At 38.8% G+C, this 15,434-nt stretch overlaps 1 protein-coding gene across 1 annotated transcript; it reads right to left on the reverse strand.

Moving 5' to 3' along the window:
- Positions 1 to 1,369: 1,369 nt before the first annotated feature.
- Positions 1,370 to 13,862, reverse strand: mki67 (marker of proliferation Ki-67). The gene is made up of 16 exons (XM_051124598.1): positions 13,514 to 13,862; positions 12,935 to 13,038; positions 11,472 to 11,553; positions 11,233 to 11,348; positions 11,049 to 11,118; positions 10,866 to 10,935; positions 10,022 to 10,759; positions 9,655 to 9,887; positions 8,963 to 9,569; positions 8,737 to 8,858; positions 8,441 to 8,615; positions 8,235 to 8,357; positions 7,202 to 8,151; positions 6,929 to 6,974; positions 3,525 to 5,861; positions 1,370 to 1,918 (listed from the first exon to the last, which is right to left on the reverse strand). The coding sequence occupies exons 2-16, from the start codon at positions 13,021 to 13,023 to the stop codon at positions 1,827 to 1,829; spliced, it is 5,850 nt and encodes a 1,949-aa protein (XP_050980555.1). The 5' UTR covers positions 13,024 to 13,038; positions 13,514 to 13,862; the 3' UTR covers positions 1,370 to 1,826.
- Between the last annotated feature and the right edge of the window lie 1,572 nt (positions 13,863 to 15,434).

A 15,434-nucleotide genomic window follows, 5' to 3' on the forward strand; every position in this document is an offset into this window, starting at 1 on the left:
GAACAGCCGAGCGCCGTACTGCCACCTGCTGGTGAGGCGGAGACTGTGCTGTGCATGAAGACCGGAAATTTCGACAAATAAATAATTTATTAGACATTTTACACTACAGTGTCTCATTACTGCGTTATTAAATAGCACAGTAAAAACAGTAAACTTCTGAAATATTTTTACTAATTAAAATAACAGTTTTCAGTTTGAATACATTTTAAAATGTAATTTATCCCTGTGATTTCAAAGCTGAATCATTACTCCAGTCGCATTTTTCTGCAGAAATCAGAGATTTTTCAGGCTTCTCTGATGATTACAAAGTTCAGAACAGCATTTATCTAAAATAGAAATATTTTGTAACATTATAAATGTCTTTATCATCATCTTTGATCAATTTAAAGCATCCTTGCTAAATAAAAGTATTAATTTCTATAATCCCTCCCCCCCCCAAGCTTTTGAATAGTATAGTGTATGTTACAAAAGCTTCACATTTTAGATAAACGTTGTTCTTCTGTACTCAACTGTTTTAAATATTGATAATAATGATTTCTGAAGGATCATGTGACACTGAAGACTGGAGTAATGATGCTGAAAACTTAGCTTTGATCAAAGAAATAAATTATATTCAAATAGAAAGCAGTTATTTTAAATAGTACAACTATTTCACAATATTAATATTGCTTCTGCTGTACATTGGATCAAATAAATGCAGGCTTGGTGCAGCAGAAGAGGCTTATTTAAAAACAGAGGAACCAGGATACTACAATTATAAAGCCAGGAGCAATAAGAATTGTAGCAAAACTAGTTGAGTAAGACCAGTCAGAGGCCAAACTGCCATTTTTTTTAGCTGAAAAGACTGATAAGAATAAGGTATAAGTACAAAAACTCAGATGCTGTGACTTTTTGGCTTTATTGCTGTTCAGTAGTTTTATTTTGACATCTGGAACTCTGCTTTTTGAGCTTTGAGAAGACCATTGCTTGCTCCACAACAGTAGCTGTCTGTTGTATACTGTACCTCCTTTGTTGTCATATGTTTGCTCCCCTGCTGTACAGATCAGAAAGGACAAAAAACTGCTCAAGGCATGATTAGCTCATTCAAGCTATGATGCATATAATTTGTGCTTAAGTTACCATTTTATACAATATACCATGCTAATTTAATTGCTGTAATTGTAATCAAAATTCCATTACAGTTGCTTTCCCTCCCCACAGGTGAAGTATAGTACTTTTGACCTACTTGCTGTTCTCTGGCACATCTTAATCAACATTGCATTACAACTTATGCAGCGAATGATCTCAACATCTTCAAGTGAAACAGTATGTTTAACAAGAGAGAAAAAAAAAAATAATAAAAAAAAATATCAATCAATCAAATCAAACATGAGGTGACAAAAATATTTTTAATGAAAACTTTCAAGAATGTCACATGTACCACTACAGCACATTACACTTTCTTGGGCTTAAGAATTGTGACAAATTAAGCCTGGTTTTGCACCCCTCATTTTATTCTTTTAAAAAAAAGTACATGTATATAAAAAAAACAAAAACACAAAAGCGAATATGAAAGATAAATGTTTTTCAGCGAAGTTAACAGTTCAAATGTAGAAACTCTTTAAACATTTTCTTGAAGTAAAAAGTTGCCTGCATGTTTTAATGCCCATAAAAGAACATTTTATAAGTGTACAAGAGTTTTTTTCCTACGATAAAAGCAGCTAAAATTACACTGAAAAATGTTTAGAAAAAAAACATAATGAAATATTACAAACATATAAAACTAAAACTTTTTTCCAGAGATTACAGAGAATAGATAATTAAGACCACTCTGTAAGATCAGTGCTTTACTTCCTCCTGGTGCGCCTGACAGGAGCTGCCTCTGTAGGGACTACTTCCTCTACTTTCTTCACACTCCTTCCTTTTCGAGTGGTGGTTCCTGTGTGAATACGTAAAATATTACTATTACACTTTAAACAGGTGAACAGCACAGAATGAAAACAAATCACACAAAGAAGAAAACCGAATTATTATTACACATGCATGTACATAAGACATGGGTCTGAACAGTATACCATCAAGGCACCTGTTAAAGGGATAATTCACCCAAAAATTAAGATTTGACATTTATCTTCTTACCCCAGGGCATCCAAGACATAGGTGACTTTGTTTCTTCAGTAGAACACAAATGAAGATTTTTAACTCAGAACTGTTGCAGTCTGTCAGTCATATAATGGCAGTCAATGGCTACCAAATCTTTGAGCGCATGCACAGCATCTGGCGTGTGACATGTACGCACTCATTGTTTACACCACACTGAGATTGTGGGTATGACGGCTATTCAAAATGGTAATTACTTGCGCTTATCCTGATTGTTCAAACTGATAAAGCTAAAAGATTACATTTTCTTGCACGAACTCATGCAGGATTGTTGACACTTCAACGATTCCCAACTTCTGAGCCTGATCGCTTAAAGTTACGGTTGCTTGCTCTTCAGCTGGATATCAACACACCCATAAACTTACTAAAACTGTGGGGGGGTCTGCAGCGATCATTTTTCCCCTGATGATTTTAGAGACCCAGGAGGGGATCACCTATGACTGATATCATCAGCTGTGCCTATGGTTTTTTTCTACATCGAACAGAAGTATGTGAACAAGATCGTTGTATGTGTCCTTTTTATTTGTAAAGGTGCCCTTATGAGAATAAATTAAAGTTTTGATGTAGTAAACGCATGTTTTTTAGTGGTTGACTTCCATTTGTATAACCACTGTTTTAATACAGCCAACATGTTTAAACTATGGTTTTAGAAGCACAACCATGGTTCAATTTTTATTAACCATGGTTTTACTACAAAACATTGGTAGGATTTGTAAACATACATACATCTTCCGGTGCTTATGTATAACGCGCCAGATGCTGTGCATGCACTCAGGACAGTAGGACATAGCGGTGAATCACAGGTTTAAAAAAAAAATAAATTATAGAAATACTGTTCAGTTTCTTGCACTAACCGATCGTTTTGTGTCTTAGGACATCTGTGTATCGTCACGAGTCACAGGTTTTAATTTGGTTTTGTTTGTGTATGTTTTTTTTTTTACTTAGATTTGGTAGCCATTGACTGCCAATTTTTAGATTTGGTAGCCATTGACTGCCATTGTGTGACTGACAGACTGCAACAGTTTGAGTTAAAAATCTTTGTTTGCGTTGTACTAAAGAAACAAAGTCACCTACATCTTGGATGCCCTGGGGGTAAGCAGATAAACATCAAAAGTTAATTTTGGGTATAAGATCCCTAAGGCCATAAGTCATCCCCTAAACCATGAGCTCTTGGCAGCAAAGTATTTAGTATCTCATTTGATGGCTATTACCAGCAAACTGTTGTGACTAAACAAATTCACTGAAAGATACTATTTTATAATCATTTTAAAGTCCCCCAAGTTGCACAATCAGGTTCATTCAACACCCACTTCTTACTAAACCCAACTGTAAAGTTCTTGAACCCTTCAGGAATACACCAAGGACAGCATTTACTTTATCCTTACCTGAAACAGACTCTTGAGCCTTAGCAGGTGCTGGATCTGGTTCCTGGGCTGTCCTTTTCTGTCCTCTTGCAGCTCGATTACCAGTTTTCTTGGGAGTAGGCTCAGCCTTTTCTGGTTCAACTTCAGGCGTTTTTTCTTTGCTGGAGACCTCTGCTGCAACTTCAGCGCTGTTGGCTACTCTGCCTCTTCTTTTTGGCAAAGGTTCCTTGTTTACCGACTCATCCGTTACCTCAGTCACCTCATTTCTTTTCCTTTTGAGAGGGGTTGATGTCTTGCTATCAGTGGGCTCTGATTTGGGTGCAGAGGGAGCCACTACCTTTCCTCTTCTCACAGGCTTGGCTTTCATCTGAGCTGCTTCTTCTTGAGACTCTTCGACTGGAGGTTCTTCTTTTTTAGCTCCTCTCCCTCTGCGGCCTCTGGGTGGAACATCAGCTGGTGGATTTGATTCTGTGGAGGTCGTCTCAGCTGGCGATTTGCCTAACCTTTTGGATTTCTTTGGCTGTGGTTCTTTTACATCTGTAGAAGTTTCGGATTCTTCAATGTCTTTACAGACAACCAAATCTGGGTTCCAGTTAACCGTTTTTGAGGATTTAGTTTCACTAGCTTCCTCAGCTGAAGCGGACTCATTGACTGGGACATCCTTAGTTGAATCCTTCTGTTTTTTCCCACGACTTCCTCTTTCCACTTTCTCCAGTGTAACAACTGGTGTATTTTCAGAACCTGCCTGTGTCATGGCATTTTCTTCTTTCTTAGATTCAGGTGCTTTTGCCGTTCTCCTGGTTTGTTTAACAGGCTTAACTGGCTCTTCTGATAAAGCGACATCCTCGGTAACCTCAGACTCAGCTTTTGCAACTGCTTTACGTGCACGGCTGTTCACCACAGCAACTGGTGGTGCAGGGTCTGCCACAGCACGGCGACCTCTTTTGACAGAAACATCTGGCACCACTTCAGTTTCCTTTGCAATAACAGCCCTTTTGCGACCAGATTTTACAACAGGGGTCTCTGCTTTCTCCACCAGGCTGACAATGTTCTCCTCAACCTCAACTGAATCGGTCACCTTTGACTGCTTTGTCTTCCTATTCCCTCTCACAGATTTCACCACTGTTTCAGTGTGTTCTTCCGTCACAGGTAAATGTGCGCTGACATCTACAGCAGGTTGGTCAACAACCTCTTCAGGCATTTGTGGTTTCTGCTGTTTAGCCTTTCGTCCTCTGCCAGACTTGACCACAGGTGTTTCAGGCTCCTCCTTATGGTCAACATTTGCCTCAGCCACTGTTTTGGGAACATCCATGACATCTTCATTCACGGGTTGGTCTTTGACAGTTTCTTTTCTGCCTTTCCTTCCTCGCCCTGACTTTGCTACAGGTGACGGTGGCTTCTCAGCCACTACAACAGCAGGAGTGCTTGTAATTTCATTTTCCAAAGCAGGGGTTGGCTCGGTTTTCAGGTTTTCCTTCTTTGCTAGTCTTCCTCTCCTCGCTCTAGTTGCAGAGACGGTCTCAGTACCCAGTGAAGTCTGCAACTTGACATCCTCTGGTACAACAGCAGTTTCCTCGCAAACAACTTCAGGCTCTTCTGAAGGTTGGCTTTCGGTTTTATCCATCTTCTTTCTCCTGCTTGGTTTCACAACAGGGGCTTGAACCTGCTCTTCATTTGCAGCATCAGTGGGCACAATTGCAACATCATCATCATCATCTTGTTTAGCTTTTCTTCCTTTTCTGGTTTTGGTGACAATAGGCAGGCAGTCTGGTATCTCAGTATTCATGGACTCTACGGGCACTTGGGGAGCCTCGGTACTCTTTACCTCTTCTTCCACAACGCTGTTCTTGGGAATTCTACCACGAGCTAATTTTCTGAGTGGGCTGGCAGTGATTTCTGGAATTTCAAGAGGTTTTTTACCTCGCCTTCCCCTGGTAGGGCTAGCAGGAAGTGGACTACTCATATTCTCCTCTTCAATTAATGACAATACAGCAGGTGCTTTGGCCACTTCTTTAGCATTTTTAGACTTTTGTGCTGCTCTTCCTCGAGTGCCACGTTGAATTTTGTTAGCAGGTGAAGACTTAATTAGCTCCTCTTGCTCAGTTGTGGATGAAGCTGGGGTAGCTTCAACTGTTGCAGTGGTATTATCAGCTACACATACAGGTTCTTCAGACTGCTCCTGGGTTTTCTCATCTGCCCCAGAAGAACAGACATCAATAGTTTCAACTGAAACAATCTCTGGACTCTGAATAGATTCAACTGCTTCAGCTGTGCACTGGAGATCCACTGATTTTACAACTTCAGTCTCCACGGTTTCAACTGGGCAGACATTTTCTTTGTCACATTCCACATCCAAACCTACAAGTCAAGACAAGTTCATGAGTTTAGTAATCTAAGCAGTTCTCTCATGTTTAAAAATAAGCAAACACCTAATCTCCCAACTTTTTGGACTGTTAACAACAAAACAGATTACATTGAGAACAACAGGGTTTGTACATATACTGTAAAATAAAATTCCAAGCACTTTATTTTTTATTTTTATTTTCAAGGACTTCAATCAGTGAAGAGATGTCTTCTCTTTCAAAATAAAACCATGGTTAAGTTTGGTAAGGGATTTGTATACGTGTATACTTTTTTCTTTTAGTTATGTTTGGAACTGCTCCAAAGGTCCACTCTAAATCAAATGATTGACGATACACACGCCGAAGTCCTGAACCGAATCAAATGATTTGCGATCCACGCTCCAAAGCTCTGATGTGAAGCAAACCTGCTCCAAAGTTCCAAACAAAAATCAAATGATTTGTGATACAGGCTCCGAAGTCCCTATCTGAATCAAATATTTTGCGAACCCGCTCTGAAGTCCCGATCTAAATCATATGATTTGTGATATGTGATCTGAATCAAATTATTCATGATACACGATCCAATTGGAGCAGTGAATCACTTTGCAACGCAATGGCTTAACTCATGTGAAGTTTCAAAAAAATCAGTTTCCACCCATCACTATGTGCATTTTAAAATAGTTGCAAGCAATGTCGAAATACAAAAATGATTTTTTTTTTTTTTTTTTTTTAAGTGCATCGCATGTAATGTTTGATTGTAGTCACAAGTTTGAATCAATCGGAGCAGTTTCAGCATAACCACTTTAGTGTCTTTAGCCATGTTTACACGACAGTGTCAGTACTACTACTGGCTTAGCTCATTAGTTTTGTGTTTTAATAGGGTTTTTTTTTTTTTAGGTTTTATCAACTGAAGCAAAAAAAGTATTTTGTTTTCTAAATGGCATGAATTTTGCTTGAAAAGATATTAAAGAAATATAAAAAATAAAAACAAAAACAAAACAAAACAAAAAAAGTCGAATTCAAGTACTTTAAGCACCTTGTACAAACCCTGGAACAAATGTGCATTACCCAGTTTTAACTCACCTTCAGCTGGCATGAAAGCTGAGCCACTTTCCATGGGTTCTTGTATCTAAAAATTAAACAAGGCTTAGTTAATTATATTGGTAGGAAATAAAAACGTGGAGAAAAAAAACAAAAACATTATTGAACGTTTAGTATGTTAGCAAAGCATCTATCCAAAGAAGGTTTACATATCTACAATGCAAGCAAGCACTGTGACAAAACTTGCACTGTCAGCTAAATGATCTACTCTGTAAACATGGCATGTGTGTTTAATGGGGTAACCTTGCCATTTACCTCAGTAGGCTCAGTCACACTACTTTCTGTTGTCAGTAAAGAGCTGTTCTCTGGTTCAAGTTCTTTAAGGCCAGTTGCTTCTTTTAAATGAGGGGTCTTCATCAGTTCACTGGTTCCAAACTGACTGGTGACAGGTTCTTTTTGCTTGGGAGTCTGCATTAACTGCTTCACACCAGATAAGTCTTCTACAGGTTCAACTTTCTCTTTGGGAGTCTGCATCAGCCTTTTTACACCCATTTGATCTTCAACCGGTTCTCCTCTGTGTTTAGGGGTCTTCATCAGATGTTGAACACCAGTTAGGTCCTCCTCAACTTGTTTTTTCTTCTGTTTAGGCGTCTTCACCAATCTTTTCAGCCCTAATTTGTTCTCCACCACGTCTCCCTTTATTTTTGGGGTTTTCATCAGTTCCTTCACACCAGTGAGGTCTTCATGTTGCTCAACCTTTTCTTTGGGTGTTCTCATAAGCCTCTGAAGACCAGCTGCACAGAGTACAGGATTGTTCTTCTCTTTTGGGGTCTGCATCACTCTTTTCACTCCAACCATGTCTTCTACTGGGGTTCCCCTGTATTTGGGAGTCTTTAGGAGTTCCTTAACGCCTTCTAGACTTTCCTCCTGGGGTGGTTTATACTCCTTGGGGGTCTTGAGCAGCTTTCCTCTTAGGTCCTCGATTGGTTCGGCCTTCTGTTTGGGTGTCTTCATGAGTCGTTTGACTCCAGTGAGGCACAAGGATGGTGCAGCTTTCTGTTTTGGGGTTTTGACTACTGTTTCAGGTGCAGCTTCCTCTTCTTCTGTTTGGACATCAGAGGTTGTCTCTACATCTGGAACAATGTCATTGTCTTCTAACAAACTACCATCCTGGTTGTCCAGAAGTAGTCGTGTTACTGCTTCATCATTGTAGCGGCCACATTTGGCAGTAGAGACCACACTTAATGGCGACACAATCATTTCACCTGTGTGGGAAGTGGAAAAACAAGGGCATGAAATCGGAGTTATATAAAAACAACACGCAGTATGATATGTCTGACACTCTTACCTGACTCTTCTGGTGTTTTCATCACTGAAGCCTCATCCAGAGGAATCTCTGGACATTCGTTAGTCACAGGAACTCTATTCTTAGACCTGGTGTTGGCTGGAGTTTTGAAAATCTCTGCAACACCTAATAACACACAAACAACATAAGAATTTGAAATAACAATTAAAAGCTTTTACAAACATTGTTTGCTTGAACACTGAACAAACCTGTCAAGTCCTCGTCCATTTTCATGTCCTTCTTGAATAGTGCTATGTTCTGCACTATTTTAGGTGCAGCACCAACAGACTGGTTAGTCCTCATATGGGCTTTGCCAACAACAATGGTGACCGGAGATGCTGCATGGCCAGTGCTGACAATATCTTTCAGCCTCTTTGCAGGTGTCTGCATAGGCAACCAAGAGTTAAATGCAGTTTGTAATAAAGCCACAAATTAATAAGCCATTCAGAAAACTGAACAATGGAACAAAAAAACATTTTGACACTGATAATCTTATGCATTTTACCTTGGGTTTTGGCACTGCAGTTCTCTTCATTACAATGTTCTTTGTAGGTTTTTTCTTAGTTGTAACTTCCGTTTGAGGTTTGCTCTGACCAAACTTCACAATATCAGCCCAAGAGGTCAGCACTTTAAAGAAAATAACAAAAAAAAAAAGTGAAATATTTAAACCAATATAAGATTTAGTATTCTAAACAGCAAAGCATAAACATAACCAGTCTGAAATGTTTCACCTTTTAGATTAGCACGTGATGCTCCACTGCGTCTTGAACGTATGACATCAAGTGCGCTTTTCATTGCACTCTTGGGTGTTTTTCTTGCAGAAGACTTCATGCTCTTCCTCCTTAAGGGTATCTTTGGTGTTACGCAGTTTTGGGGCACGTCTGTTGACTGTGGTTCAGGCTTGTCCTCCTGGTCCTGGACAGGTGATGGAGTACTGATACGAGAGATGGAAAACCGCCCCTGCACCCTAGGTGTTGCAGTTAAAGACACATCACCGACAGCCTCAATTGCTGAAGTTGAGGCTCTCTTAGCAGATGCAGGCGTTCTGGGTGTTGCACGAGTAGATGATGGTGTTGGTGCCTTGGTTAAAGCAGATGGTGACTTCTGAGGTTTCGGTGATGGAGTTTTAGCCTTGGTGCTCGGTGACCTTTTAGCAGGTGATGGTGTTGTAGCCCTGGGGCTTGGTGATTTTTTGGCAGGTGATGGTGTTTTAGCCTTCGCACTTGGTGTCCTTTTGGCAGGTGATGGAGTCTTTGCTGGTGATGCTGCCCGTTTGGGTGAAGCTTTCCTTGGAGAACTTTTTTGAGCCTCTGAAACAGTTTCTTCAAGTCGAAGAGCCTAAAAATGAAGGAAAATACTGAATTAAAAGCCCTCAGATGTTTCAAAGATTTAATAGTCCTCAAAAAGCTGTGTTAAGCATTACCAAAAGACCAATGGTGGATGCTCGTCGTAGGAGAGACTGGGGTTTTTGAGAAGGACCCAAACTGCGTCGAGGGGTTGCTCCACGGCGAAGGGGGGAATTGGGGGGCAAGCGTTTGTCAAACAGCTCCGGGCTCAACTGACCACCAAAGGACACTCGCTTTTTCTTTGCTTTTAAAAAGGCTACTTCATTTTGTGATTCATTTCCATCACATTGCTCATTAACTGAAGTGTCAACTGTAGGACAAAACAAAAGTATGATGAATAGGACTTAAATAGCCACACATATCTGCAACATTTTCCTAAATGACAAATAGTGGATACGGCATCCAGACACTTCCATTCACACAGAGAAAAACAAGCGGTCTCACCTTTCTTCTTAGAAGCTGATTTTGTAGCCGTAATTTCAGGCGGAACGTCTTGGACTTGAAACCTTTTGCCAGCATTTGCTCTTGGGGATGTTCTTGGTGACATTTTCACTTCGGCGTTATTATCCTTCGAGCCTGGAGTCTGAGGCTGGACTGAAGGCATTTGCTGAGCAAGGCTTTGATCCAAGGCACCACTTCTCCTTCCTTTTGGGGATTTAGGAGTTTTCTCTTCAGACTGTGGCTCTAAGAGAATCTGCTGGACTACCTCACCAGCACTGAACTTCTGAGGTGTTTTCGAGGGTGTTCTCTTCTTCTGGGAGACAGGAGTTACACTCTTCTGTGTCAGTGAGGGGGTGGCAGACACTGCAGATGGCACATCTTCAGTGAGTTTTTCTTCCACATTTGTATTCAAAGACTGCTTAGGTGTAGCTGGTCCAGTTGTATCATCAGAATTGGATTGCGAGGATCTTCGCTTCTTGGTAGATGGGGTTGTGACCTGTTTAGGAGTACTTTTAACATCTGAAGTGGGGACATTCTCGTGACCAACCTGAGGTCTTGCAAGGGGCGTTTTCGGTAGCTCAGACTTCTTTGGTGTTTTTGCAACAAGGTCCTGTTTGACCATTTGGTAGAGCTCACAAAAAGGTGACATACTGTCCTTTTTAGGTTTGCCATCTTCTGGTTCAGTCTCAACTGTTTGTTCCACAGATGGTGGCAAATTGGACCCATCTTTCAAACAAGTGTCTGTAAATACAGTACACGTGACAATTATTGATGTGAAATCATATTTTAAAAATATTAATTATCACCATCTTTCTACTACTACTACTAAAATAACATGATCACTAACCAAACGAATGATCTGACTTCCTCTTGTCTAGAGAAACAGGTGTGCCTTTTTCCTGCTGTTCTTGCAAAGCCTACAAGAAAAAAGAACCACAATTTAACAGAAATAAATGATAAATTAACAAAAAAAAAAAAAAAAAAAAAAAAAACTATTATCCTTCTTGCAAGACTCGCATCAAGTACACACCTGAACTGCTTTGTCTTTTCCTGGTGTGGACAGCCCCTTCTTCGGTGTCTTCTGAGGTGGGTACTCAAACCTGACATTTTGACAAGAATAAACCACATTAAACAAATTAATCTACCAAACAAGGATTCTCCAGTGAACTTTTTTTTTCCAGAATTAAAATAATAGTAATAAACATCTGACTCACCTGAAAGAACGATCAATGATTGTGATGAGATCACCATGCTTTAAACGTTCTGATTGATTAAGAACTTCTCCGTTTATACGTGTGGGGTTCACAGAGCTCAAATTGGTCAAAATGAGCTTAAATAGGAGAGACAAGTCACAATAAATGAACAGCATGTCATGTGTTTGTTTGCATAAGCAAACAGTTTTTCGAAAACAAGACAAATTTAAACTTACAGTTCAACAATAAAATATAATTACCTCCTTGTTCTCATTCAGCTCAATTTTACAATGCTCTTTAGACACCTGTGGCAGCTGAATCCGAATATCACAGTCCAGCTTCCTAAAAGAGGTAAGGAAGTTCCACGTTAAAACTTCTATGCCCATTTGCCTTTTGGTGATTGTGAAATATGATATATGTGGTATAACACATAATAAATCAATACTTTTATTTAGTAAGTCTGCTTTAAATTGTTCATAAAGTGATCATAAAGACATTTATAATGTAACAAAAGATTCCTATTTCAGATAAATGCTGTTCGGTCTATTCTTCAAAGAGTAGTAGTAGTATGTTTTTATTTCATGCCATGAGTAGCCATCAGTAGCTATTTTCATGGCAAAAACAATTAAAAAAAAATACGTAAATAAGTATAGCAAAGAAAAATCAATAAAAATCAGCAAACAAATAAACAAGTTATATTACACATGATTTTTTTTTACATTAACATATAAGTTCTAAAACTTTTTGTGGCAAAATTATACTAAACTCTTTACTACTCAAAGATCAGTAATCACCACCACTGTTTTCAACATAAGTGTTTTTTGAGCAGCAAATCAGAATAATAGAATGATTTCTGAAGGATCATGTGACTGGAGTAATGATGCTGAAAATTTAGCTTTGAACACATGAACAAATTATATTTTTAAATATATTTAAATAGAAAACTGTTGTTTTAAATAGTAAATAGTATTTTTACTGTTTTGCTGTACTACTTTGGATTAAATAAATGCAGGCTTGTTGAGCAGAAGAGACTTAAAAAAAAAAAAAAAAAAAAACTTTTGACTAGTAGTGTAGGTGCTGTTTCACTAACAAATCTTTACACTTTATATTTCTGTAATATCTTGTTTAATGTACAGTAGCATGCAAAATATTAAGTATGTTTTTTTGTGATAGAAGTAGTTTCATTGACATCTGGTGTTGTAAAGTTGCCTGTCTATTACAAATATGCATAGAAAATGTGAGAAATATTAACACAAGTCAATTTTCTCATCCAACCACAACTTGCAACAACTAAGACAACCAGATATTTTGCAAAACATAACTGTAACTTTAATAAACAGACATACAGGAGTTACACGCTGTCCCGCGATCTATACAGGGAGCATGAATGCATGTCATGTAGTATAGCGTATTCTGATTGGCTGCGGTGGTTGTTTGCGTCAAATTTGACATCAATGAAAAGCCCGCCTGGCATCAGATGAGCAGAACAGCGCATGTCCTATACATTTACAGTTCTTTGTGTCGATTGAAATCTAGAAGATAAATTTAACTAAATGTTTACGTTAAGCAAGTACACATTAATGTTACTTGCACTGACAGTTTCTGTGTGTTATAGTAGTAGTCAAATGTTATTTGTTTTTCATAGCCCTCAACTATATGTACTTGGCTGCATTATAAGTAAATCCCTTAAGCATGCAATTCATGATTATAAAATGTTACTGACCTTCCGAACAGACAAGACGTCGTGAGGGGGAATTCAGTGCCATCTCCTCCATTTCTCTTGATCACTACTATCTTCCCAAGCAAAGGCATTTCAAATCAACTTACCTTGTTTAGCAAACACAAAAGACAAAAAAAGAACAACCTCGTGATTAGTGTGAATTTTCCTCGACGTAAATGCAATATTTTACTGTAAGTTAACATTTCTTGGAAATCGAACTTCTTGTTATATACATCATAATAACGTTATACAAAGAACATCACGTCTATAAATCTTGTATTAATGCATAATTTCAGCATATGATTTACGTTCACATTCAAATTTGAGAAAAGGAGATCAGCACATGGCGAAAGGCATTTAAAACACTCCATAATATGCAAAAAGCACAGGGTATACATTCACGTTTAATAGTTTTAGTGACAGAATGGAATTGCACAATATTTGTGATCACATCCACTGAAATTAAAGATACCAATGTTTTGTTTGTTAACTGTAACTTCGGATCTGTCGACATCGTAGTATGTCAATAATGTTTGAGGAGTTCATTTGTATCACTGAAATGGAAAAAGATCCCATCTTTACCTGAGGTTGCGTAAATCAAAACGATCAAATATATTCCATCGATGTCAAACCCTGGTTTTATTATTAAAAGCAGCTTAATCCAGCATTAGGATTATCGTCCCGGTCGCTCCCGCCGTTACTAGCTCAAACTACTAACTTACTACCAAACATCAGCACACTGTGTCCATCGACACAGGCAGCGCGTGTTTCCGTCGTGGCTGTGGGCATATATCCCTCCGCATAAAACAAAACAACTACCAGTTATTTACTCAAATAAAACATATTATCACATAATGGATGGATCAAGCTAATTGGAGCCGTATTCAAAGGTTAATTTAGCATGTAATGTATTATAAAAATCAAGGACTACTTTCTTTGTCAACCTGCGGAGGAGTATAAGACGGATAACTACCAATGTTTGAAAACTATTCAAAATTCCGCGCGAAGGCTTCTGGTTGGCCAGTGGTATTACTTGCTGCTTTTCATAGCCAATAGGATTTTATGTTGACGCAACGCGACAGGAGAGATGGCCAATTAAATCACGTTAAATGCGCAACCGCTCTTTTAAACTAGACACGACCCGCCCTAACCTGATAAAACAGCGGAAGCAGTGAAACACTGCTATGAAAACTAGAGATGTGTTTATGCGCACAATCCGTAATATGCTGACATTTAAAAATACGATTTAAGCCGCACAAAATTAAATTGATTATTTCTTCAACTTCTTGCCTTATTGTAGTGCACATTATAAAACTACTTAGCTTGTTTTCTTTAATTTCTTTTAAAAATTATTGTATAATTTACATTAACAAATCCAACATTGTTGTATACAAAGCGGGTAAAATATATAATAAAAGAAATTAGATAAAATAAATCAAAGGTTATACTTAATGTACCGATACTTCATGGCAGATGGCACACATACAGGTGCATCTCAGTAAATTAGAATGTTGTGGAAAAGTTTATTTCAGTAATTCAACTCAAATTGTGAAACTCGTGTGTTAAATAAATTCAATGCACACAGACTGAAGTAGTTTAAGTCTTTGGTTCTTTTAATTGTGATGATTTTGGCTCACATTTAACAAAAACCCACCAGTTCACTGTCTCAACAAATTAGAGTACTTCATAAGACTAATAGAAAAAAACATTTTTAGTGAATTGTTGGCCTTCTGGAAAGTATGTTCATTTTCTGTATATGTACTCAATACTTGGTAGGGGCTCCTTTTGCTTTAATTACTGCCTCAGTTTGGTGTGGCATGGAGGTGATCAGTCTGTGGTACTGCTGAGGTGGTATGGAAGCCCAGGTTTTTTTGACAGTGGCCTTCAGCTCATCTGCATTTTTTGGTCTTGTTTCTCATTTTCCTCTTGACAATACCCCATAGATTCTCTATGGGGTTCAGGTCTGGTGAGTTTGCTGGCCAGTCAAGCACACCAACACCATGGTCATTTAACCAACTTTTGGTGCTTTTGGCAGTGTGGGCAGGTGCCAAATCCTGCTGGAAAATGAAATCAGCATCTTTAAAAAGCTGGTCAGCAGAAGGAAGCATGAAGTGCTCTAAAATTTCTTAGTAAACGGGTGCAGTGACTTTCAAAAAACACAGTGGACCAACACCAGCAGATGGCAATGCACACTAAATCATCACAAGACTGTGGAAACTTAACACTTGACTTCAAGCAACTTGGGCTATGAGCTTCTCCACCCTTTCTCCAGACTCTAGGACCTTGGTTTCCAAATGAAATACAAAACTTGCTCTTATCTAAAAAGAGGACTTTGGACCACTGGGCAACAGTCCATTTCTTCTTCTCCTTAGCCCAGGTAAGACGCCTCTGATGTTGTTTGTGGTTCAGGAGTGGCTTAACAAGAGGAATACGACAACTAAGCCAAATTCCTTGACACGTCTGTGCGTGGTGGCTCTTGATGCCTTGACCCCAGCCTCAGTCC

Source organism: Labeo rohita, chromosome 12 (assembly GCF_022985175.1).
Source record: "Labeo rohita strain BAU-BD-2019 chromosome 12, IGBB_LRoh.1.0, whole genome shotgun sequence".
Lineage (NCBI taxonomy): Eukaryota > Metazoa > Chordata > Actinopteri > Cypriniformes > Cyprinidae > Labeo > Labeo rohita.

What these genes read in the sequence shown, in the direction of transcription:
- mki67 (XM_051124598.1), bottom strand. Translation starts at nt 13,023, where the DNA reads ATGCCTTTGCTTGGGAAGATAGTAGTGATCAAGAGAAATGGAGGAGAT. An exon ending in ATCATTGATCGTTCTTTCAG is followed by an intron (nt 11,119 to 11,232) that starts GTGAGTCAGATG and finishes TCAAAATGTCAG; the next exon opens with GTTTGAGTACCCACCTCAGA. An exon ending in GAAGTCAGATCATTCGTTTG is followed by an intron (nt 10,760 to 10,865) that starts GTTAGTGATCAT and finishes CTGTATTTACAG; the next exon opens with ACACTTGTTTGAAAGATGGG.